Below are 26958 nucleotides of genomic sequence, written 5' to 3'. Positions count from 1 at the left end.
ATCTTCAGGCTTGTGACTATGGGCTGCCAATGCTCTTTGCACCATTGCCCCCCAGGCTCCCAGGAACGGCTTGCTGTACAAGTCCGGACAATATTTTCATTGGCTGGGGAGAGAGGAAGAGACGATGCTGTCCTAGCTTGAGGGGCATGGAAGGTAATAATTCTGCTCGTCTGCCTCTTACTTTACCTAAATAATTTATTCAGCAAGACCTGCCCACTTTAAAGCCCTGCTAGTCAAATACATGTAAGCACCGGGACAGACCTGCCCCTACACAGGCAAGAGCATGAAGTACCACTACACTAACAAGCATTTCCTAAAAGAAAAAAAAAAAAAAAAAAAAATCCACTACCAGGCTCTGTATTTTCAGAACTAAGTTTACAATGAGACCATACTTTCTCCAACACTTACCAAAAACTGAACTGACACAAAAATCAAGTTATGTTTTTTTTCAAGCTGATCCCCCACTGAAAAGCCTGCTAACAGATTTTTACTAACAGTTCTGTAGAATAATCCTCCTCTGTCCCTGCACCAAGAAAATAAAGCCTCAAACAAACCAGCAGAGCAAGATACTGCACTCGGCAGATACCAGAACTGCACATGCTGTAAAATACAGCACAGCCAAACATAAAGGTAAGGGGGTTCGCACATTATAGGTTCCTTTTTATCTTGCAGTTCAGATTATTTTAAAGCAAAAATACCATACAAAACCAAGCATTCCCATTCACATTTGCAAAAGAGTGGGAAATTAAGTAAAGGCCAATAAAAGCAGAGTTCACTGTAGGTATTAATTTCCAACTCTCTGAATTTATTGACAGCCATAGAACTCCTCAATTTCTGGCTAAGCCAGTAGCATAAAGAGAGACAGAAGCAGCAGCACTTATCTGGCATACAAAGCAATTGAGCAAGGTCCATGCTACATCGACCTTGCCATCTGGACATGTGGCAAGAACGGTGCAGAGGCATTTCCAGCATTATCCTCTATGATCATGTAAAACTGTTCTGATGAGAAAGGCCAAAAATCCCATGCTCCGAAGATCCAGCCGATAACAGCAATCAATCCCCTTTATGGATGCTGGGTCACACACATCACACAGCGATGCCCACATTACCACTTCACAAACATTAACAAGTTACCACACTTTCTGCATAAAGATGTTGATTTTCATTCCCCCAGTCCTACCGAGTGAGAGAAAAACAGTGGTTACAAAGCTGATCCTATGTCCCCAGTGAAAAACTGAAAGGACTTTACTGGGGGTTGCTATATGTGCAGGATTAGGCCTGAATGATTTGCAAAAGGCTTTGCAATGAATTGGTTACTGAGCTAAGAATAGAAGCTGGGAATCCTGGTGCCTAGTTCTGTACTCGCAGCACAAGTGCTGCCTGCTCAGCCTCTGTAACTGCTGCCTTCTCCCAAACTGGGCACTCAGGCACACAACTGGACTTTGATGTAGCAAGAGGACACACTGCCCTTGCGGGGCTTCATTCAGGAATCTTCCATCAGCTACGCTGCAAGAGCCCTGTGCTGGAAACTATGAAAACAGCTGTAGTGTCAGCTCCTACTTCAGTATTACCCCACCAGTGTTATCAGCCTCCATCTTTATGCCAGGAATTCTGCAGGAATTTGCTTTCTGCAGACTAAAGAGAAAGAAGAATGAAAAAGATAAAGGGAAGAGATGATTTTGTGTGTGTATGTGTGTGCATGTGAGAGAGAAGATGAAAGGCTTTGTAATTATAGTTTAACCTTCTGCAAAACATAGGCTGGAAAAACTGATTTAGTAATTCCTGTATCAAGCCCATAACTTCTGTCTAAGTCTTCTGTATGGCATTTATCCTGCCCACTATTCTACCACCTGTATTGCAACAGCTTCCAGCCTGCATTCAGGCCTCTTGCACGTATAGTCTCTGCCCCAAGAAGCTTGCTTAGCTGCGTCAGACAAATCCCACAGCTTCAGCAGCAAAGGCTTTAGCCAGCTGAGCACAAGTGGCATTTCTTTGAAAGAGCACATTTTGGGAAGAACCAAATATCTCGAAGGCCTGAGATGTAAAAGATGAAGGACTCAAAAGGAGATCTCCCAACAACGAAAATACATACAACCCTCTGCCACACAGCCTGACCTAACAAGACTTTACAGGGCTTGAGGGAGCAAGCATTACAGTTATGATGTGTTGAAACAAGTAATGTCACTCATTCCTTGTCTTGTACGACAGATTGACGGATTGTCAGTGCAGAACTTGCAGACGATTTCAAAAGGCAGCAAGCTGAAGACAAACTGTCAGTGAAGGGACCAAAATCTTTTTCTGAAAATGAATAAACACAGTCCCTGAATCCCCAAGCACTCCAGACTCTTACGAAGACACAGGCACAACCCAAGAGAACAAATCCTGATATGAGCCCACAGAGAAGAACAGTCTGTGCATCTTTTCTAAGCAGAAGAAATTGTTTACGTGAAGGATGTCATTATTTAAGGACTAACAATCCAGACCAAGAAAAACAGGTTAATTATGGAAGAAAACAACCAGGGGACATTAGGGTTTTGAGAAAGCCAGCGATGACTCGGCTAACCAGAACAGCAGATAATTCCACTGAAGCCAGACTCTCACAATGATACTTCCCAATTGTGGGTGGACGTAGCCGTGACATTCACTAGTTTGGTGATGTGTAACTATATGACAGTGATTTTCTACATGGCATCGAGAAGGAAACATGCTCCCAGCCTGTCATCTGCAGAATGGGAAGGCTGCTCCACAGATGCAAACATTTCAGGAGGAGGCTCCACGTGGCCACGCAAATGCACGGGTAAAAAAACCAAAAAAAAAAGGCTTTTCAGAGCTTGTTGCTTCAAATCTGTCAGTGTGTGAGCCTGTACTGAAGTCTACTACTAGTTTAATAGCAATGTTGCACATAGCAAAGGTATGCAGGCCAAGGCGAAGCAGTTTTGATAGATTTCCTGGGAAGCTACAGTGCCAGGTCACACTCTCTGCAGGGAAGGGAGTTATCTTCATGGGAATCAGCTCACACAATGTCAAAGTAATAATTTTGTGCTCAGATGAATAAATGGAGGGGAATCTTTTAGATTAAATTGCGGACAAGCAGACAACAGAAATCCAACAGCATACCAAGGTTTCCAAGCCAGTCACTGCCAACCTGTCCAAAGAAAAGCTGAAGCATAATTTAATGGATTTCTGTAAAATAAGCTTCAGTTTCATCTGAGGCTGCAATAAGCAAAGCTACAACTGCTGTGGAGTTGTCATCGGTGCATAAGGCTTCATTCTAGAGCTGTGTGAGCAGCAGGCAGCATCTCCTACTTAAAGAATCACGAAGAACTGAACATAAGTATGCTGGAAAAAGAAAGTAACACTCAAATCTATCAAGAGATAGGGACAAAGTCTGTCCCCTTCCAACTACATTAATGTCAATACAGCCACTGCTTTAGATCAAATAAAGATTTCTCCTGTTACACAGGCTTAGCTTGCTCATTGTCTACCAAAAACCATTCAATGTTGAGACATGCTCCTGTTAACTTCTTCCTTGAATAAGAGTACTGCCCTGATTGGAATGAGCCTGTATTACTGCCAGCTGCAACACAACCATACATGGTACCTGAAGAAAGGACAAAATGAGCCTCCAAAATTAGAGGCAAAGACCTGGCAAAGATAAAATTATTGGATATTTTTATTGCAAATAGCTGAGTGCTAGCAAGCTTCACTCTCTCCTGCTCTAAACAAAGGTGGTGTAGAGAAGTCAGCACTACCGTGACCTGCACCCAACGGATGAATCTCTTTGCCTAAGCTTACACAATAGCTGTGTAGAGATGTTCTCAAATTAAAAAACCCCAAACCTCAACACACACAAAAGAAATGATATGCAAGTTTTCCTAGACACTTGATTAAGACTAACATCCCTTCTTCCCTGCTTCCTCCTTCCCCCTGCAGGGCAGCCCACTACTGCCTAACAGTTTGAGAGATGTTATGAGGTGTCACCGGCTATTCTCAGTGCAAAGCACCACATCTTCCTCCTGAGCAGCAATGACAGCTGTAAACAAAACACATATGACAAAGACTCCTGAGGGTGCAGACCCACGTCTTAAACAGAAATAAAATCATTCTAATTGGCCAGACTCCCAGGCAAAAGTAGTGCCATGCAAGTTACACTCTTAACCAGCATTTGCCCAAGGAGCAAAATAATTTATTTCTAAAACTCTCCATCAAGAGCTTGGTAAATAGCTGTTCTTTGAAACAGCTTTGGATTTTTTTTCTGCAACAAATTAGCATTGAACAGAATCTCACAGCCACAAAGGCAAAAATAAAAGGGGAAGAGGTCAAAGAGCAAGACTCAGGCAACCATCACACACACTATCACTGTCTTCACACTCACCACAACGCACAATGGCTTCAAACCATGGTGGAGCTGCTGAACAACAGGATGGAAGTGCTGTAAACATCAGTTATCGAGGAGAACAAAGGGATGGGAGAGCCTTGGCAAAATAAAACTTTAAGTTGCAGAAATCATCCAAATGAATCTGGAATGGGATGTTGGGGAAAGAACCGTCAGCACTCCTGTCACTTGCCGAGTTTCCTGAGCTGGGAAATCAGTAACGAAATGCCAGGAGAAGGCAGCGTTCTGCTTTCAGCCTGCTCATCTAGATCCAGACTGGACGTTTTGTCCCCCAAGTACAGGAACTTCACCATTTACAAAATTAACCCAGAGATAATCACGACCTGGCTTTAACATAACGTGAATTAATCCGAGGATCCTAATGCATGCTACATCCAGAAAAAAGGGTTATTTTCCCAGAAACCTCAAGCATATTGACGTCCAATTAGTATGAACAGGAGGTTGCAGAAACATTCCATCTCACATGAATTTTTCAGCCTGGGCTCTAACTCGCTGACATCAATAAAGAGAAACTTGTTGACTTTGTCAGGCATAGAAGTGGGTTATCAGGGAATCCCAAGCAGATTTGTAATAAAATCATTGGCTTGAATATTGACATTTCCACTCTTGTATCTGTAGGCATGATAAAGAAATACCTCTTGCAAGAAAAAGCTCTGGTCAAGCATAACTACCAAGTCAGCTATGTTTCAATACAAACAGTAAGGTAAATCATTACGCAGCGGTTTTGCTGTATTAAAGTACACATTGGCATTATTTCACCCGGGTTTAGGCTTTCCTATTCTTTTTTTTTACCTGCCAATGCTTTTCAGCTTAGTACAATGTAAAATATAGTTAACTGGTACAACCTTGAAGTTTGGGTCAAATGCCATTTGTTGGCCTTACAGCAACTAGAGCAAATAAAACAGGTTGTATCTGCAGCAGGATACTGCCTGAACGACTGTTTTCAAAGGAAGACGGCAAACTCCTGGAAAAATGGCAAACATTCCCACAGAAAAGAAAGCCACACCTGTAAGCTTCAGGTATTTCCTTATTATAAAACCTGATCTTGGGGGCAAGACACACTTACTCAGCATTTTTCTCACTTCTTGCTGCCAGAAATAGGTGATGCATTTGAAGCACAAAGCTAAGTCTCCGTAGAGACCATCATTTTGCAACGACCTGATCTTTTCTGTTTATTAGCAGAGGCTGGACCTAAATTTTTCAATACTACACACAAAGTTCTATATAATTTGAGCTAGAAGAATACTGCCATAATTGACAAGAATAGGCGTGGCCAAATGTTTCCTCATTCGGTTCAGAGATATCACAGGCAACATCTTCTCAAAACATAACGAAAGATGACACTTCATCAGACAACATAAATGTGCCAGGCAATAAATCTTGCAGCAGAAGCCTCCTTCCTATTTTAATTCTGGTCGTCACCGATCAAGAGATACAATTGTCTTTCTCAAGACAGACACAGGAGAGGTGAAACCAAAGCAAACACCTCAAACAACTGAAAAAACACTGAAATGCTCAGGGTTTCACATTTAAATCCTGGTGTACTTGTTCTGGTTTAATAAAAATAGCTCACCCCACTGTTTGCACAATTCCTGAGATCAGTAGATACTATCCCACAGCTGCCAGCACTATTCAGAACAGCAAGGAGGCTTGTTTCAGTGGGGATCATCCATGTTTCCCCCTCCCCTTTTAGTTAATGCATCATTTCAGCCCCAGGTATGGAACACAGGTTGGAGATCTCCCCCACCGTGACTTGCATATCTGAGCACTACTGACCACAACAAGGTGCCCACAGCCTAGGCATTTTGCAGTATTCTAGGATCTTTCATCTAAATGTTAGCAAAGCTGTTCTGCAGTACCCTACAAGAATGGGGTTTATTTTGCATCTGACCATTGTTATTGTAAGGGCACAAAGAAAGGGCTCTCATCATGTATGTAGCAGCACAGACCAGCATGGAGTACAAAAAAAAAAAAATCCATCTACACCCAGCGTAAAGACTTGGTCACTTAGTGTATGCCAAGTTCTGTGTTTTACTGGTTACAGCACCAGATTTATCCAAGCTAGTTTTCAGTTATAGATATGTTACTGCTGTGTGGATTGAGGTAGGAAGTTTTAGTTTTCCAGCCACAGCCACAAAATCAGGCACTTACAAAGTAAGATCCCAGTGCCTTGTCCCCAGGTTCTCCAGCTAGTAAGGAAAAATTAAGCAGTGGCAGCAGTAAAAGAGTCAGAAGAGTTTAAAACATTACCTCTTAAAGAACAGATTCAGATATATTATCTAGTAAAATCTATTTGTGTATCAGTGGCCACTTTCCCTTCAGAAGAAATGCTCCAAGGCTCCTTCAGTGCTAGCAGCTCAGAGCTCACAAATAACCCTTTGACAAGAAGCCAGCATGCATTCAGCAAGGATATATGGCCTACCAGGATCGGGACTCAAACCAGCTTGCTGCTTCTCCTTGTTCTTCCACAGCTCCCTGCATGCCTGTGGGTAAATCACTCAATCTTCCCGTGCCTAAATTCCACATTTGTATAAGAGGGATAATCACTCTTCCCTACTACAGAGGGCCATTGTCAGGCTACATTTACTAGTGATTGACAGGAGCCTAGGTACTACAGACAAGCACCACAAAGAATCGCCCCTCTGCCCCAAATGCTTTATGAAAAACAAATGTTCCTTAAAAAGCAGGTTTCAGATTCAGTTCCCTAGTAGTTATCACAAAGAATAGCAATTTAACAAAGACTCTGCAAATGTAAAAAAAAAAAACCAAAAACCCAACACAATTTGACACTGTCCTTTCAACCTAACATTTAAAAAAAACTACATGCACAATTACATACGATAAAGATAATGACAAAACAAGAGAACAAAAAAGGTGGGCAATATTGTTCCTTCTAGCTTAAAAAAAAAAATTACAGTGCACTCAGTTTGCCAGTTTAATAGGTGATGTGACAGGTCCTTAGTTCATCTTGGGACAATTTGAGAACAGAATGATTAGCAGTGTATGATGACAGTGATCACTAGCTGGTTCCTGGAGAGCTGATAAGTTATTAAGCTAAACAATGCATCACTATTATGAGCAAGTCAGTGCACTAACTGTAATTTCCTTGAAAGCTGAGCGGTGCATGATTATACTTGTCCACTCAGACTCCCTGCTGGCAGCTCCGTATTCTGCTATTGTTCTGAGCTCTAGAGTCTTCCCAGTGCCCAGGATACAGCCGCGTGAAAATGTATTCTTCACCCTCAGCCTTCATTGTGGCAGCTGCCATCTGAAGGATACTGGGAAGAGAGACATTCTCTATCCTGAAGCACAGCTATTAGAGCCCCTAAAAACATGTGGGTTGGTTTGTCAGCACAAACTACCTCTCATTTCTGGCTGAGGCAATTTCCATTTCAAGACTGCTCTGACTTTGGAATGACACATATATATATGCGTTGTGTGTTTATGTGTATTAAAAACACACATATATACAAGTACATTTCTGGCTGTTTTCTTTATGACTCTCAGGAAGACTGCTGTTATTACTGGAAGCTCAAATGGATATCTTTCAACTCATATTTCTCTCTCAAGGTATAAGCAAAGACAACAGAGCACACCTCCACTAATGAACCTAGAAAAACTACGAACAGAAGAGGCAAAAGAAAAAGGTGACAGCAGCTGGATGAGTAGGCTAATACAAACATAGATTGGAAACATGGCTTTCACCTGTCCTACCAAAGAGAGGCAGTTCTAGTGGTAGAGACAATGTAGGGACTGGAAAAAAAATACAGTCAGGTCCTACTGCAGACCTGCCTTGTGAGATGGATAAGCCACTTGCCCTCCTACGTGCCTCGCTTTCTTCCTCTGCAAAGAAAGCCCGGAGCATCTCCCCACCTCTCAGAGGTTACACACTGTAGTGGGTGATCCCCGGAGCACACAGGGCCTGGCGACTGCAGGGGTTACTGCTGCAGAGCGGGCAGTGCAGGGCCTGCTGCTGCACTGCTGGAGGAACGGAGTAAAGTCCCTAACCCACACAGTTATGTGGAGAGAGAAGAACAGAGACACCCATTTCGATTCCCTAAACTAATTCTCAGAAATATATCTTCACTCTCATCTGCGTGATCGGTCACACTAAGCCTCCCCTCCCTTTGGTGCATTTTCACCATGCTCTTGCCCTGAATGTTGTCAGCTAGTCTGTCCAAAAGGCAAAATTTTTAAAGCCCCTAAGTGTCTTCCCTCCAATAGCTACAGACATTTCAGAGTGTAAGCCCCATTGGCTTCCAATGAGCCTTGGGGTACCAAGTGCTTAAGTCGTTTTTTTTAAATGGGACTTAGGTGATTCTGAAAATATTATCATGTATCTTACATTAGATTTGATATAAAATGCACATTAAGTGGGAAGAAAACCTGACACTGAGAACATTTGACAAGTGCTTTAAAGGTAGGTCCTAATTCATTTTAAACTTTGTTTTATATAAGACTCATTTAAGGAGCACCATGAAATTGTTTCATTGTCCTTTTCTCTGTGCTGATCCTGCAAAGAATATATAATCAGTAATATGTTTAAACAAGCCACAGAAAAAGTACCACACTGTTTTGAATCCAGGAACTGTTCTATTCCTGTCACTGAGTTTTTTCAAACCCAAGTAAAAGGGATAAGCTGTAACTGTTAGAATTAAAAACACAAAATGAGCAAATGTAATATTCAAAACATGAAACTAGTGATACATATAGGATAAGCCTGCCCTATAATTTTGAAAAAAGGTTAACACCACTGCTATTTGTACACCTTATACCTTTACAAATAAATTATTTCTATCCTTACAAGAAGATCTAATCATCTGACCATTCTCCTGGGCAGTAAAGAAAGGTTAAGTCATCAATCATTTCTACTCCAACTCCAAAATTAACCATCCTGTAGCTGTACTACTGCAACTGTCTGTGAGCCCGTGCCATAAATATAACCAAAATGATTTGGCTTCAAAGGTGTGGGTTGGTTTGGGTTTTTTGGTTTTTTGTCTTTTCCCTGAACTTGGATCACACTCAGCAAGTTAACAACAACTTCCCTAACACTGAAGGTGGGAACTGTTGACTCAGGGCCAGGAATTTCATCAACTGCTTTGCTATGATCCTCCGACTACACCCTAGTTACTCAGCACATGGAGACTGCACTGAAAAATAAAGCCATTAACTGTTCCAAGTACAGCGGCCATCTACAAATCCGTAAGAAAAAAAAAGCATGGTTATGTTCCAGTCAGTGGGAACTCAAAAGGAGATAACTAGCAATAGCATGCCACGGGAGGCTATCAAACATGGATTAACAGCCAAGGATGTATCAGGCCAAAGCCTCAGTGATACACTATAAACATAGAAGAAAATGAAGTTAAAGCATATGCTCACGTACATCTCAAAAGGACACAAATCTTACACGAAGCATACGCGCACATACTATTTATCACTTCTGACTTTTTTCCTGGGGTTTTTTCCCACTAATGAGGTCATTGTCACCTTTACAATGGGCGATCCATTCAAAATACACTGCTTCACAAAATCACTAAAAGCTAATATATAACCACATTGTTTTGGGGACTATATAAATCATTGCCTAAGATTACAATTCAACCACCATCTGAATGAACAAAACCATTCAAATGGATACAGGAGTCACAAAGTCCTTTTACTTTAGTCATTCCAGGCTGATTTCACACTCCTGTGCAAACGAAAAGTATTTCTGGCCTGTCAGAGCATAAGCGCAAACCCTTCCTTCAGAGACTTTCATCCTCCCTCAGACACAGGGCTTTCCCTACACACAAACACAGAGCGCTTGTCCTGGGGTCAAGCCTCAGCAGCCCCCGGATTACAGCACTGCGATGGGAAATGTGACAAGGCATAAAGCCAAGAAAATGACTGTATGTACAGAACTCATGGAACCACTCGGAAATGCAGAGCCTTGGAGTAACTTGATACCAATATGAAGACTGCAGAGAAAACTCTTTCATATAGTGTGGTTTCATCCCATGACCACTATTACAGTAGGATTTCAGAAACTGTACAATAACCAAAGCACGACTTTTACTGTAGGGCATCCAACACACAATACTGTACATTTAAGTCAAACCAAGTAACACTTGGACTTCATGCCATTCTGATACTTTCCCTTACATCAAGGACATAAATAAAACTCCTGCATAGAGGGCTCGGGTAGAAGTCGCTTAATTAGTCTTGTACATCCATCTAACACCCTTACTAATTGTAATTCAGCTGTCTGCTTTGGTACAGAAGCGAATACATGCCCTTTCCCAAGGCAAGCTTTGCTCTTAGCCCACTGTGGAATTTTTTGGCTTCCAGTTTGTTTAAGTTAAAGCAGCCTTGAGGCTGCTCTAACTTCAGCTAGTTTTTCGCAGTTTACAGCCAATAAGCAGCTTCACATGAAATGCTCACAAAGAAACATAAAGAACCAATGAATTACTGCAGGAGACAGTTCTTCCTCCATACCAACAATTCTCTCCAAAACTGAGAGGTTGTACAATCTCACTCAAGTTCAAAAATACTTTGTCCTATTTAAAGGAGACATTAAATCACACATTATAATACTACGTGGAAAGTAATGCCAAATGGAGCAAAGCATTACAATGTCAACAAGGTCAACGACACATTAACACAGAAGAGAGCAAAGCTCCATGCACGGCTTTAAGTACGAGATCCAACAGGACGAAACTACGAGCACCCTGCTCTAGGTGACTCTGTCTTGAGCTGGGGGTTGCACTAGGTGATCATCAGAGATCCTTCTCGACCTCAACCATTCTGTGAAGATTTGCCATTTTCTAATTTTGTGACAACAGCATGGTACCTGGCTTAGGCTGAAAACGACACAGAAAGGTCAAGGCTCTGCTATGGCATTAACCGTCAAAGTCCTGCGTGAGGCTCCCATGTAGTTATGGGATGATCATTCATGGAATTATCCATGCTCATTCATCAGGCCAACCCTGTGCTTCGTCATCTTCTATTCCTCTTCCTCTCCCCCCAGAAAACCATAAAGCCTGCTTTGGTCAAGCTGAATTCTTGCTAACCTCTTCTGTGCTTAGTCAAAATTACACTGGTCTAGCAAAGTGGTTCCTGGCAGCCATCAAAATACTGTTACACCTGTAAGCCAGAAATACTGAAAAAAGCAACTATTTTAAAAAAAATTCTGTTCTTTAGGAATCCAGTCATTTTGTGCATTTGTAACTACCATTACCTTGCCTGCAATGCAGGTAACTCAAATGCATTTCATTTTCCAGAATAATGTATTAATTTCATTTGCACAGAAATTGCTATAGACTGTCTACACTGCCGAGTTTTGTCTGAAAAAAGGCTTCTTAACAAAATCAATAATCTATCTCAATTTGTGTCCCCTTAGTCTGTAAAAGGGAAGTATTGCAAAACACACAGTCCCACCACTCACCACAGAAAACTAGTCTAAAACCTGTGGTAAGCTCAGGAGAGAACGAGCCACAAGTATATGGTTTCACACCTTGCTAGCTCAGCAGATGCAAACAAGCCACACACATTAAAACTCCACTTGGCCTATGAAAATGCAAAATGGGTAATAACACACAACTCAAATGTCCTAAATTCATCCCCACAGTGGTGAGAGACAGGTTAATTCTAACATTTTCCCTTTTGCAACCAAGTAGTTTGAACGTGGAAACAATGAAAAGCACAATTTTATTTTAACATTAGCTAATCTGATTTAAAGATATCTGAAATCATTTTTTGAGTGATGGCAACTTAGGTGTAAATAAGGTAATTTAAACAACAATTATCAAAAGAAGTATGTTTGCTGCTGAAACGTCAAAGCAAATTAAACAAGTCAATTGAGGAGAAATCGGTGACAAAGCAACTGGAACCAGTCCATTTATGCAATAAGCCAGATTTTGACAGCAACAGCATCTTCTCCAAGAAGAGAGAATATTTTCCTCATTTCAGATTACTCAGTTTAGTTCAGAATGATCACTAGTTCATTCCAGGTTGAGAAACAAATTAGGAACTGAAAAAGCAAGTAAACTTGGCAGTTTTTTTCTTCCAGTCTGCAAACAAGAAGTAGGTGTGGGAGGCTGAGATCTACTAGCTCCAATGCCTTGGCGAGCAGAGTCTCAGGTCACGTTCAGTTGTTTGCTTAGTACAGGTCACATTACACTGCTCAGTTATAAACATAACACAGGCTGAGATGGTTTTTTTCCTAAATACTCAGCACATTTAATATTGCTTATTAGTTTAAAAACAGTAAATGAAAATGTTTGGTTTCCATGTTATAATCAAACCCCAATTTCTACCCAAAAGCAGCTTGAAAAAGATAACAATTGAAAGATTAATCATGTAATAAGTCACCCGTCATTTTCAAAAAAGCATAAAAATAAAGACTAAGTAAATCTATGTAAATGTATACAGTTGCTTAGATGCATGCAGAGTATATCCTTCTCCTTATTAAGAACAACCTTTTTCTCTTTTTGCCAAGACTACATTTATTTGCAAGTGAGTGCCTTAGAGGTTATCAAAAGTGAAGAGTCAATCTTTCTTTAGGAAAATAAATAAAAGCTACAAATGTTAAACAAGATTAACATGGGCCCTTTCAATCAGGGTCTCTGACTTGTCAACTTCAACCAACTCACCCTGTAAAACAGGATATGTGTGTGGCATAATAAAGGGTTGAATACTGATCTTTTAACCACAGAACTAGGATAAATATTCAGGTATCACTAAAACCAGCGCGTATCATTACCCAGACTCTCTGACACATAACATTTCTAAAAAGCCTGAACAGAAAAAGACAGGGAGAGTCACACCTACATTTTAACTGTTCTATCCATGTCAAAACTTGTAAATTTTCCCCTCCCAGCTTTAGAAATTCCCCCAGTATATTTTTTTTTTAAATTAATCTATTTGAATACTTTAAGGTTGCATTTTGCTCTAAACTTAAGTGGTGTAGCTTGCAAAACCTTATGACATCTCTGGTATCCTCTGTAAGAAAACAAACTTTGCAGGCAAAGACAATGCACTTTTCCTTTACAGTTACATCTTGATCAAACACACATTCACACTTAGAAAAGGGTTGGGATCCTACTTTATAAACAATTTGTATTGAAAGAATTTGGGTCAAGGACAGCTTACCACCACCAACAGCCTACACCTCCCTCCAATTACTGGCCAATAAGTAGCACAAGTATCTTAAAAACTTCTATTCCATCACGTTAATGAAACTTAATTGGACTGCAAAGGTCTGAAAAAATCACTTTGCCTACTGAGACATCCCCACAAAAGCCTACCTCAGAAGTCCCCAAAAGATTAACAAATGGTTTGCTGCCACCAAGCAAACTCACTACTTTTCCACTTGCCAACTCTGCGCTAAATAGCAGCTCTGATACCTCAGCATTACTGCTGTGAGCCTTCTAAAGCAGGCTGCAGTTCAGAAGTAGACTTTTTATTTTAATCTCTAGTAAAGCACATTCAACAGACCAAAGTAAGGAAGTCAGTTCTGGTTGGTGAAGAAGTTTAGGCATTCACTGCTTTTTTTTGGATGTGAAAATAAAACTTTATCAACCCCTACAAAATGTTTATTATACATCAGACCACAAAAATGAGATCAGATTCTCTGTTTCCATGGTCAGCACAGTAAAACTTTGTGCCGTACATCTGAAACTAACAGGGGATGGTATAGTCACAAAACAGGCTTAATCAATCTTTATTTCTTTTGTGCCATAATAAAACATTTTTGTCTGTTGTTTTCTCTCATAACAACTATATCTTATAGTTAGCTACACAAAACCAAGCTGAGCTTGGGGGGAGAAGAGATCTTTTTACTTTGAAATGATAACTGCAACTCACAGGCTTTGCTCTGTTGATTCTGAACAGCAATGAATGGAGTTATTTCCTCACATTCCTGTTGTATAATTCTTCCTTTACCAGCCTTCAGCTATCAGATCAGAGCTGGAGTTTACTCTGGAGTTGGCAGTAAACAAAAGAACAAATCTGCACTGTTTCCTCTGAAACAAGAAATTGTAGCTCTTGTCCAAATATATTAAAACACTGAAACATGCAAGATGATTAAGGAGTTGTGTATTAGATAAATGAGGTAGTGTGCTCAACAGATTAAAAAAGAGAAGAATTAAGTGGAAAGATTTACATATTTATAGAGCACAAACAAGGCATTGTCAAATAGTTCCAGCTATCAAATGGAGCCTAATTTAAGTTATAACTCAATGGAAGGAGTAGCCTGTGGATTCAAACTATTGTGTTAATAAACAACTCAGCTGTTACTTCTTGATGACGAATGCACAATAGTCATACTTTTCCTTAACAGACCTGCAATACATTTGCTCTACTGCTGAAGCATAAGAGCACCCAGCTTGCAGGGGAGCCATCTAGGAACCAATAAAAGCCACATTTTTCATTTAAATATTAACTTTCATCTGAAAGTAATACACAAATATTCTGCTGAAGGAATCATTAATGATGGCAAAAGATAAATATTTTTTCATCTTTTTTATTTCTCAGCTCAACATCAGTCGGCACCAGTGTTGTTTCCTTTACATCACTGATGATGTACTTATCCCCAGATGATGCACTCCATCTACATAACAGCTCTGCCAATGGATGGAAACAGTTTAGCATGGGAAATAAGGAAAAGCAACCAACCCGCCACAAACTGCAGCCAGGTATTTATTTATTTAAAAGGCAAATGTCCAAGTTCAGACAAGAGGAAGAAAAAAAAAATCTTAAAAAAAACCCAGCCCTGTTAAAACGTCCAATATCTAAACCAACACTTTTCTAGCACATGGTGCTCCCCAGCATCGTACTGCAGGTTTGATCCAGTACTTCTGTTCCACCTTTTGAATCTCATTTAGTTTCTAAGCACTCCTGTCAGCTTCTGACTTGGCATCAGCCTTAGCCTGATGGGACCACATGGTAGGCTGAGGACTGCATGGCAGGACTGCTGGGCAAAGAAAGGCATAAAGTAAGGCAGTGCCCCACTGCCCAGCCATGTGCCAGAAGCAGAAAAGGGAAATAATAACAACATTTGTAGATAAACAATAAGAGACCGTCAGGAAGGAAACCTGTTCTTTCCAAGGTTTAATGTATTAAAACAGTGCAGAATGTTCCCACAACCCAGCAGCACCTGAAACACCCAGCAGCCCTGAACACAAGTTGATGACATTCACAATTAAAGAGCTTATGTCCTTCGTTAGCCCAAACGAGTAACTTCTATTCTCTCTACTTCTCATTTATCTGATTCTCACTAGCTCTTACTCATCCTGAATATCCACCAGCAAGTTCAGCACCATACATGCACATGGTGATGCAAACAAGAAGGCAAAGTGCTTTGGGGAAGGGCAGGCAGGCGGCTTGAGCCACGAGCCTTCCCATCGCTCCAGCCTCCTGTGGTGTCTGGACATCAGTGCTCGGTCCTTCTGTAACAGATGGTCACCAAGTCAGACTAAAAAAGAAGTCCCCAAACCTCAAATATCACAAACACATACACCCTCAGAAAAAAAAAAAAAATCAAGACATTTGGGAGTCTTTGCCACACCAAAAGAAAACACGAGCAACCTGTTCTAGATGAGTAAACACTGTCTCAGAACTTGCAAAAGCCTTTACTCAGTGGTCTTCCTAGGACATGCAGGATGGCAGAAGCCAGGGGGGGAAAAAAGGAAAAAGGTTTTAATAACAAGAGTAACTTGCCTTTGCCAGCTGACCACCCAGTGTTGCAGACCAATCTGTATTTTCATAGAAGGGTACCTATGACATTTGTTTGTCTGTTCATACCAAAGGAAACGGACTACTGATCTCTTGAATGTCATCAAATGATGCATAGACACATTTTAAGCACTTGTTTGCCCTATTATGCTCTGAAATCCAAAACAGACCTTTTATTACAGTATCTCCAATTTCAGGACACCTAGACAGTAAACAAGTGATCAGGGAATGAGAAACACTGATATTAATAGCAACAACACTGTTCTTAAGTAGAGGTGTCAATTATTACTAAGCAAAATGGACAGATTACCAACAATACTGCCACAAACTTAGCAAAGATAACAAACCTAGTTTCATTTTTTATTCAAAGACCAACAAAAATCCAGCTTATTCTGTACATTTTTTCACTGTTTACTTCTTGCTACATTTTTATTAGAATGAATATTTTTAAGCACCTCTCCACTCTAAGAATACCTCCCATAGTAGAGCCTAGCCTGGCTTTTCCACCCTATCCAGCTTCTCTGGGAAGCATCTCGCTTGCACAGCCAGCCTTCTGTATTTAGTGCCAAACCTGCAGGCTTGCAAAGTGCCTGTAATTCTGCTTCAAGTCACCAATATACACAAACTGCACCTCTAGAAGAGGACCTGAGCATCTTGGAAAAGAAGCCAGACTGACGGTTGCTTTTGAAATGGCTGCCTTAAACACTTCTGCAACCAAGGTCTCATCCTTCACACATGCAGAACTGGTTCCTTCTCTCAGCATGCTGAAATAATGACCATCAGTACTAATGACCATCTGATACCAAACAGTATCAGAAAACTCTCAGTTAAGATTTTAAAATTTGTGATACTAGACACATGACCTGCAATTATTTTAACCAGCCCTGTGAACAAACTAACCTCTCAACTTCATCCTGGTTATAACTTAATAGCATTAGAATTTAAACAATACCTTTCTCCCTCAACTACTTTATTTCACTGTTTACTGTCAAATCTTCATATTAAGTACCGGAACAGAGAGAGGCAAGGCTACTTGTTAACTCGCTCACTCCAGATGTTCAAGGGTTTACTAACATATTACCCAGAAATCAGGCTAATTACATTATACAGATACAGTGCTTGGAAGAACCCTGACCCCACTTCATTCTCCAGGACTTAAACTCTCCATATATTTTTATATACGCTCGAAAGACAAGGTCAGGCTCACCTTCCTTCTCCCTATTGCATGCACTGGTGGCTCAATGCAAGCATTATCCGAGACTGTCCTTCCTCCCCCTCCATTCAAATTTAATTCCTATGCAGTAAAAAGAGATATAGTGAATAATATTTTGCAATTAGGAATAAAAAAAAAAACAAACAAAAAAAAACAAGACAGGAGTGTAGCAGCACATTAGTATGTCTATCAAGTCCTCAAGCAAGTTACTTGTGGCACATGACTCAATAGCATGAGATAGTTTAGCTCTGACCAAGGAAGCGGAAACGAGACACTTAATCTTGGTGGGAGGGAAGCTCTTTTTTTTGCAGCACACAGGGAGCTGAAGGTGGGAGTTTACAGATGAGCACAGTTCTCTGCCCCAGAGAACTAACATTTACAGAGGCACATACAAAAGAAAAAGGATGCAATATTAAAACCAGGCACCGTCATTATATTTACATATATAAACACCTGGCATGCCTTCTGAATAAGTGAAGATTCATAGCACCTAGGAACTCTCAAGCCAAACACGGACACAGCACAATCAGTACAACACTAGCACAATGATGACAGCAATAGCAAAAAGATTAGACACGTGCAAATCTTCAGCATGCAACTAAAAATTAAACAGCTCTGATCCTATCCTCCACTAGGGTGCCTGGCAGAGCTCATTTGAAATCAATAGGTCTGCACTTATTTACACAAGCAGAGCATCAAGAGCACATTGCTCAGTGTAACTGCTTAGGAGTTTCGCTATTATTTATTTCTGGACTACTTGTCTTAATGCAACTTTGCATAAAATACCTCATGCCTAACTTAAAGTTATGATTAATAGTGTTTTTCTTTCAGCTCAGCCCACTGTTTTATTCACTACTGGTCTCACCTCTTCACCTCGTTAACTGCTTTCTTGCTTCTGGCCATCGGAATAGTTCCAAAATTGCTGTTCTTTGTTCAAAAAAATACTGCTATTGTAACAGAAGCTAAATTAAAAGACTCATGTCATGAACAAGGGCAGACTGTAAGTGGCAAAAGGCCAAATAAAAAGGGGGAGATTTGTTACTTTTCCTTCCCAAGAGGATTAAGAAAAATGTACAAGATTTAAAAAATTGCTCCAGCCCTTTTCCCTGGTGTGTGAGAACATGAAAGAGACTCCAATACTCCCTCCGGATCACTTCTCAGAAAAGCCTATGTAAAACCTGTAGAGTTTCTTCATGACTAACATAAGGATACCGATGATGTCATTGCCATCCTCTTTGGATCACATCTGTCCCACAAATCATTATTTCTTACTGGCAGCCTTGCAGCACAGGTAAAAACTCTGTTTAAGGTCTCACTGGGAAAAATATAAGCGGTGTAAGTAACTGCATCTTTGTTATCTCATCAGAAAAGATTAGCAGGGATGTAAGGCCACCTTCCCCTCTCATCCCCCAAGCAGTCCTTTTCAGATGGGGTGGTTGGGAGGGGAGATTTGTCTTGCACCCATATAAAAAGTTGTTGTCTCCTGGGCACATTCACTTCTTAAAGGAGGAGGAAAAAGAAACAGCAGGATCATAAATCTATGGAGTTACATCTCCCAGAGACCCTCACCTTCTTCATACACATGGTGTTCATCAGAGCAGAAGGTCCGTGGGGCAGGGACCTTATTTGCCTCAGTGCATGTAAAAAGCACACAAGAGAAAACAATGATTCAGTGCTATCAGTTGTCTTAGGAATGACACAAACAAGCTTCCCCTCCTCTCTCTGCTGCATCTCTACTGTCTGCAAAAACAACAAAACAAACAAAAGGGAAATAAACAGAAGTTTCCCATGCCAACAAACCTTTCCAGAGTTTTTGTTCCTGACCAGTGAGGTTCCATGAAAGCTAGGGAAAGATTATCGATACTCACTGTGCGCGGCAAGGGCCAGACACTGCAGCGACCAGAGGCAATACCAAACTGTCAAGTGCTACACCCAAATGCAGGACAAGGTATTGCACCCCAAAGAGCTTATCTTCCTGTCCTAACCCTTTCACAGCTCTCGAATGTTGAGGATGTGAAATGTATTGTGAAACAAAAAGACAACAGGACCATCCCTGAACTTAAAAAAATAAAAATAAAAAAAAGAAAGAAAACCCCCACCAGAACCCAGTCTATGCATTAGGAGTGACAGATTAAAGATTTCACTGTTCATGTTAACAGTGACATTTTAAGCATGGGACAGGGAGCAACAATCCCTCCAAAAAAATCAGCAACCACTTTCAATTATAATGAAACAACACCTTAGAAATAGATGTTTAAGATTGAAGAGCCTTTAATGCCCTGTTGACTATTCATGGACAGCAGTAAACAAGGTGCTGATATACTTTACAGTGCAAACAACGGCAGTGGTGAGCCAAATGGGATGAGCCCCAAATCAGAGTGAAATTTCAATGCATGAAGTTTAACTGTAAGATAAGGGACTGTAATCAAATTACACCACAAATAGGTCCATTCATCTGTAGGCATTATCACAGAGAGAGGATTGAATTACAGCTTGGAATAAAACAATTTAAGAAATAAAAAGCAAATTTATTATCTATGTATTATTTTCCTACTGCCAAAGAAAATTTCCCACCTTCATACAAGAATACTATCCAAGATGAATCTGGGAAGAAAACTGAAATACTAATTATCAGGCTGGAAAAACAAGAAGAGTTTGAGTTGTGTTATTTACATTCCCATTCCTCTTTCTGAATAGAGCAACAAAGTCAACAAGCTAAGTGAAGACACAAGAATATGCATTTGCAATTCAAGTTGTTTTGCTGTGAAAGGCCTAGGCAGCTTATACACATTCAGTAAACCGGCCAGAGTATTTTTTTTTCCTCCCGTTAAAAAAAAAAAAAAAATTTCTCACAGTGCCTTCCACTACGTTTTTCTCCCCCCCTCCAAGCTATCACAATCCATATTACTCAATACCACAATTTTTAAAGAGAACCAAGTGCAAGGCATGCATTTCCCCTCGTCCTCCTCCAGTTTGGCAGCACTGAAAAAGCACCTTTTAAAACAAACACGCGTGTGGACGATTCGCTCTTTCAGTAAGTGCTGCAAGGAACAACAACCAGGAGGGGGGGGGGGGGGGGGGGGGGGAAGAAAAAGAGCGAGAGGAAAAAAAACCACTCCTCCTCCTCCTCCTCCTCCTCCTCTGGTTGCTGTTGTTGCCTTTGTTGTCCGGCGATCGCCCCGTGCCTGCAGCCTGCCCCGGCCGGGCCCCCCCGGCCCCCACCTGTTTTCATTCATCCGCTCATCGCGGAGCGCAGCTCCCGGCCAGGCGGCCCGGGGAGGGCAGCAGGAGGCGGGAGCCTCACTGGGGACTGCCCTAAACCTTACGTGGGGACCCCAAACTCCAGCGCTGACTCCCATCACCATCTCCCAGGCTTGGGATGGGGTGGGGTGTGTGTAGAGAAGACCCAGGTGTATCCTCTCCCCCCCCCCCCAAAAAAAACCCCTGCCCCCTGGCCAGGAGGCTGTACCCCTTCATCCCAGCACCCTGAGTCCTTGCAAGGAGGGTGCCCTCACCCACCACGACACCCTGCCCCTTTACGAGGGTGTCCCCACGCTCCAGCACTCTATCCCTTTGTAGGAAGGAGGGCACCCTACCCCCCTTGCAAAGAGGGTGCCCCTCACCCCTACACCCTGCCCCCTTGCAAGAAGGGTGCCCCTCACCCCAGGACTCTGCCCCCTTGCCAGGAAGCGTGCCCTCCATCCCAGGACCCTGCTTTTTTTCAAGAAGGCCCCCACCCCACCAACCCACCCCTTGCAAGGAGGAGGCTGCCCTGCCCCCTTTACAAGGAAGGTACCCCCCACCCCAGACCCTTCGCAGGGACACAGGGTGCCCCCCACTCCAGCAGCCTGCCCCTCTGCAGGAAGGAGGGTGCCCTCCCAGCACCCGGCCCCCATGTAGCAAGGAGGATACTGCCCCCCCCCCCCCCAAACCCTGTCCCCTTGCAAGGAAGGCGCCCCCCCCAACACCCCGTCCCCTTGCAAGGAGGGCGCCCGGCACCCTCGCAAGGAAGCGCCCCCAGCTCCCGCGCTGCCCCAGCCCCAGCACCTACCTCGTCTTGGAGGACAGGAAAGCAAGTTTGATTAATCCATAGGTAAACAACTGGATGCTCTCCTTGGCTATGCTGGCCACTCTGAGCCTGTGCTCTAGGATGTGCAGTTCCATCTTTTCCTCTTTCTCATTTGTAGTTCATCTATCCCTGGGGTTTATTTTGTGTTTTTGAATGGGGAGGGGGAGGGGGGCTGTTATTGTCGGTGCCTTTTTTTTTTTTTTTTTTTTCCTCCTCCCTGGCTCCTTCTCCCCCTTCCCGGCTCCGGGGGCGGGGAGGGGCAGGCAGCGGGGGGATGAGGGAGCAGAGGGTGCAAAAGTTGGACCGGCGGGGGGAGGCCGGCGGGGCGCGGAGCTGAGCCGGGCAGGGAGGCAGCGGAGCCCGGAGTGCCGAGCAGCTGGTGCTCGCTGGAACAAACAACTTGCCACTCAACCCCGGCCCAGCGCGCCTGCGCGCCGCCCCGCCGCATGCCGGGCCTTGGAGTCCGCGCCGCCGCCACGGGACGGGACGGGACGGGACGGGACGGGACGGGACGGGACGGGACGGTCCGCCCTGGGGAGGGGGCCCGGGCAGCACCCCCCAGCACCGCCTCTCTGTCGTCAGGTGCGCTTTTGACCACTCAAAAAAAAAAAAAAAAAAAAAAGGAAATTTATTAACAAATACTTGTAAGCCACCAGCCTTTTGTTTTGTTTAATTTTCATTGCAGCTACTGTTCGACTCGGGCAGGAGGCGGCACACGGGGCATTTGGAAAATCACAATCCAAAAGCCAGCAGGAAGAAGAGCTTCAGAAGTTTTCACTTACAATAGGGAAATACTCAAATCTTACCCTGTTTATTCTTCTATGTGGTAGATAGGGAGTCCTCATCTATTTCCCTGTGCAGCAGAAATAAAGTGGAAAAAACCTCAATTTCCATGAAAGTATTAGAATGGTAAAATCACAATATAAAACTAGCCTTGTGTATATGACAGTTGGTAATGCTGGGAGGGCAAATGGCCTGTTCATCCCAGGACCCTCAAACCAGCGCCCCTGAAATGAGGGCTGCTCTGCCACTGGGAATGCCACAGGGCTGGCACCAAGACACCGTCCCTTGCCACGGCCGTTGGGAGCACCAGCTCCTCTGCACAGAGCCCCACTGACACCACACAGGCTAAAACTGGAATTAAATTCAGACTTGGGGTGTTCTTAAAACAGGACTTGGGCCATAAACCTGATTTTAGCTTCTGTGCAGGACTCCCTCTCACTTCGGATCACACTGATTCTGCCATGAACACAACAACAGTAACAACAGCACCTATATCACTATGGCACTTTTCATTAGTAGATCTCAAATAGGCTTTATAAAGACCATCACTAGCAAATCCTTCTGTTCTACACAGGGGGAAACTGAGGTACAGGATGTGTCCAAAGGCGTCAGTCAGAGATCAGTTAGCCAAGCTCCACTCCAGGCCATTCCTCTTCCCTCTACGGAAGGAAGAGCTCCTGCAGTTGCAAACTAAGCTTTTAGGGCCTGTGTTCTTGTGGCAGAAATCCCTTGAATCCAGCTCTGGAGACAAGCTTCTGAAACTAGGATTTCCAAACCCTTTCTATTCTGTTAGTTCCCACTGGATGGCTGTATTTCTCCCCTGGACATGTCTGTTCTTCCTCTGCCTGTGGCCACACTTCTGAAAAGCTGTGTCTTAATTTTGTTATATCCCAAAAGGAAAAACTTGAAATCATTCAGAGGAAAGGCAACAAAGATAAAATATCAAATCTCTACTTCATTTTTTAAAAGCCTTTAAAAACCAAGGGGTTGTTTTCCTTCATTGCCTCACACAGAGGTTCAGATGACTGTAGGCATTGCACTTTAGGAAGCTGAAGAGGATTTTTAATCTGCTTCCACTGCCAGTTCAAGGTCTTGGTCTTCAAAGCTCTGAATGTATCTGTGCCCAGCTACAAAAAGTGCCTGCACCTGCATCTACAAATCACAGATATCTATGTTCCTCTGGGACAATGCAGACCACAGAGTCCAGAAGGAAACAGCCAGGGACAAAACATGCACCGTCAAGGTTGCTGTGAGCTGCCAGAGGAAATCAGACAAATGTAGCCTGAATCACTTCTAGGAAATGCTGCAAAACTTTCCTCTCTTAAAAGATTTTTCCATCATAATCAGGACAACATTCACAACATCAACTCGTCCCCTTCCCACTTAGAGAAAAAATATGCTGCCCCCAAGCAGAGCTTTCTCAACCCAGAGAGGCCAGACACTCTAGGAAGGCCACCAGGGATTATGCTATTACCAGTCTAATTACCACAGAAAATGCTTACATGAAACAATGAGAGATGGTAGAACAGACCCAAAGGTAAAATCAGTGGGGACCTTTTGAAGCAAGCAAATCATCAGAGACTTTGTTCTGCCTGCAGGGAAGGAGAAAAGAGGCCCTGAGTTAGTCATCTGGATTTACTAAAAAAAGAAGAATCAAGCAAACAAGCAAAAAAAAAAAAAAATCCCCCCAAACCCACAAAACACAAAACTACTTCTTCATTTTGTAAGTTTACATCTGGTGCTCTCCAAAATTGCAATTTCTTTCCTGGGTCTGTTCAGCTGCTATGGTTTTCCAAGTCTTTCATAGAAGGCCTGAAGGCTTCTTTGAGCTGGAAACTCAGACCTCATGGCTATGTGAACCTTCACATAGTTGACTGTAGGAAGCATTAGGAAAATATAAAGCCCTACCAACACCCAACCTAATTTTCTACACATGAAAAATATGCCTAGCTCAGCACAGGCAAATTTTTCAAGAGCAGGCAACCTGGCAATTAGCCAAAACACTATTACGGGCCCCCTCCTCCAGCTGTCATTAGTATTCAGATCTCTCTCTCTCCCTTGTTGCCAGGTATACCTGCGAGATTCCATGCAGGGAGCAGCCTAGAATGCGTTGTTGTTATATATAACATGCTATAATATCTTTTGATTATTGCAATTCCAAGTTTTCCATATTTTTGCAGCTCGAAAGGACTCACTTGGCCAAGCCCCAGAGCAGGGACCTGTTGTGCAAGATGGTGTAACCACACTTTTTTATTAAAACCAAAAGCCATTCCCTGCCCACACAGCTTCCAATGTCAGTTACCGCAGCACATGCCAGGCAGACAGAACAAAGAAATGGGGAGAACGGACAAGAAAACAGGAAGATGAGATAGCAGCAAAAGAAATTTCAGTACGAGGACCAGGCACCATGAGTCATCTCCTGCCTGGATGGAGAGCAGAGCACTTATGAGCCATCATAAGTAGATGAGATTTCTATGTGCTCTAGGTCAGATGCCATCCATAACGCTAAGCAAAACTTGGATTTTGAAGCCTTGAGGCTGGTGGGGTTTCCCTGGTAGAAGAATGCAGACTGTACTTGGACTGATGGGCAGTTTTTAGATATATCAGCTTCTGCTCATGTTCACAAGGACCTTCTTACTGGTGAGCAGGGCAAGAACCATCTCCTGTTTGCCTCGGGGAATTGTTTGTCTAGAAATGAGGTCCTCAGAAGGAACAGCAGTGTTTTATGAAAATCCCGAGTTCAAGAAGATGGTCTGCATGTTTGCTTTGAACATTTATCTCAGCAGCAACCAAGGTACAGCCAGGTACAGGTCACCAACACTCCTTTGGGAGACTCTAGCTCTTGTGAGTCTAAATTTTGTCTGAATGCAAAATTTCTCATAAAGCACACTGCAGTCCAACACTCAAGTCTCTGCATGCAGATTGCTTCCAGACCCAACTGAAACACTCCACAACAATCAGTGTTTCAGGAAAAAGAAATTAAAAAAAAAAAAAGTAGAAATAGTTTAGGTGAAAGGAATGTAATTACACACTGTGACAAACAGTTCATGAAGATCAGCACTGTACACAGAGGAAAAATAAAGGAGAATTTCTAATCACGTGAGTCATCATGTTTTATGCAGTTACTCCAAACTGCAGCAGGATATTTCAGTATTATTTTATTTAGACAGTGGAAGGAAGTTCTTAAATCATTTGTGGTCTCTTCTGATACCATAAAAAAGTCCCAAATTACCCTATTTAGTTCTCAAAGATGAAGCTATGGTAGCCTTTTACAGATGGATTTTAACATGCAGTATCTAAATTCTTGGCAATAAAACCTCATTTTCAAAAAAATAAATATAATTTAGATTAAATTCTCTCATGTGATTTGTATGACATTGCACTGCTGCAAATCTAACATTGCTCTGCTGTTGGCAGAATCACACTCTTCTTTCAGAAACATCTGAAGTTCAACAGCATCTTGACCTCTGACTAGGGCTTGTAACAGCTTCTAACATCTAAAATAGCAGATAATACAAGTCCTAATGTGAATGATGTAATGGCAATACCCTGGATAAATATGCCCAAGGCAAGATGAATCCCATGTCGCAGTTGTTTATACTAGCATTTGGTTTTCTGCAGTAGACTGAGCATATGAAGTTCCTAGCACGTCTATAGCTCTGGTGTGAAACCAGGGTCAGTGTGCATTTCTGGGGTCCCTTTCAGACTCAGTACTTAAGGGACACAGCAATCTGTCCCAGCTTCTAAGCTCAGATAGTAATTTTTGAATGCAGACTGTGTTTAATGCTTTGAGGACTGGAGGTATCTTCAGGTCAGTCACTGGTTTTGACCAAAAGGGAAGCTGTCACATTTCTTAACAGCCTTAACCAGTTTATTCTGAGATGAAAGTTACTAAGTAACTATAATTATCCTGGAACTCCTTGCTGAAGTTAAATAGGCCTTTTTGACCCAGGGAGGGTAATGCTTCTTTAGACAAACAGGTAAACAAAGATACAGAAAGGCAGGCAATGAACCAAGGTCACACCATTAGTTATTATCATTTTGGAAGTACAATCCATAGGCCACTACTTGATCATGAGACCTCTACGAGGTTGTTTGAGACAGACGGGATGGGTTTACAAGATGCTATATTACCCTTCAGTGACAATTTTCTAAAATAAGCCCAGTTCTTTAAGAATAAACATGTGTAAAATACAACAAAATATAAAAGGACAAAAAAATAAGCTTCCCAAATGATAGCTTCTGGGCTTGCTTGTGAAAAATTACCCATTTGTTTAATTGAAAAGAGCGATTTATCAGGCTAATTTCCTTCTAGCAACCAGAGACCTTTCAAAACTTGATTGCAGTTAATGTGCCAGTGTTTCAAAGCATTTTATTCAACTATCAAACAAGCTAATGAAGACCTTTAATTTACTGTTGAAGTACAAAGTGGGCTGAGCAGGTCAGACATTTCATGCTCCCAGGGCAGCAGAGGTGTGGATGAGACTCTGCTGTTGCATCAGCTCCTCAGAGGCCCAGATGTCCTGCAGGAGAGCTGGGGGAGCTCTTTACTGGGGGACCAGTAAAAGGATACACAGAGGCAGCTCCCACTCTGGGTACAAGCCACGTTACCCCTAAGCTGAATAGCAGCAAAGAGCTCCAATTAAACATCCACAAAGCCAGCTTGCAAATGAAGATTGTACAGCTAAATATCTTGGTCAGGAAGGACACAACCTCACCTCTTGGTTGTAATCAATGTTACAGAGCCTCTGGGTAGAAGAGATGAAACAGCATGTACCTGTCATG

At 42.3% G+C, this 26958-nt stretch overlaps 1 protein-coding gene across 1 annotated transcript in view; it reads right to left on the bottom strand.

The window, feature by feature from the left end:
* Positions 1-21803, bottom strand: part of CASTOR2 (cytosolic arginine sensor for mTORC1 subunit 2) — a 133083-nt gene extending 111280 nt beyond the window's left edge. Inside the window, exon 1 of the mRNA XM_054847675.1 lies at positions 21373-21803. Within this exon, the coding sequence (XP_054703650.1) occupies positions 21373-21485 (113 nt within the window). The 5' untranslated portion in view covers positions 21486-21803. The remainder of the gene's footprint in view (positions 1-21372) is intronic.
* Between the last annotated feature and the right edge of the window lie 5155 nt (positions 21804-26958).

This window comes from Grus americana, chromosome 19 (assembly GCF_028858705.1).
Source record: "Grus americana isolate bGruAme1 chromosome 19, bGruAme1.mat, whole genome shotgun sequence".
NCBI classification, from domain to species: Eukaryota; Metazoa; Chordata; class Aves; order Gruiformes; family Gruidae; genus Grus; species Grus americana.
Note: the sequence above shows the minus strand (reverse complement) of the source record. Positions and strands in the feature narration are given on the sequence as shown.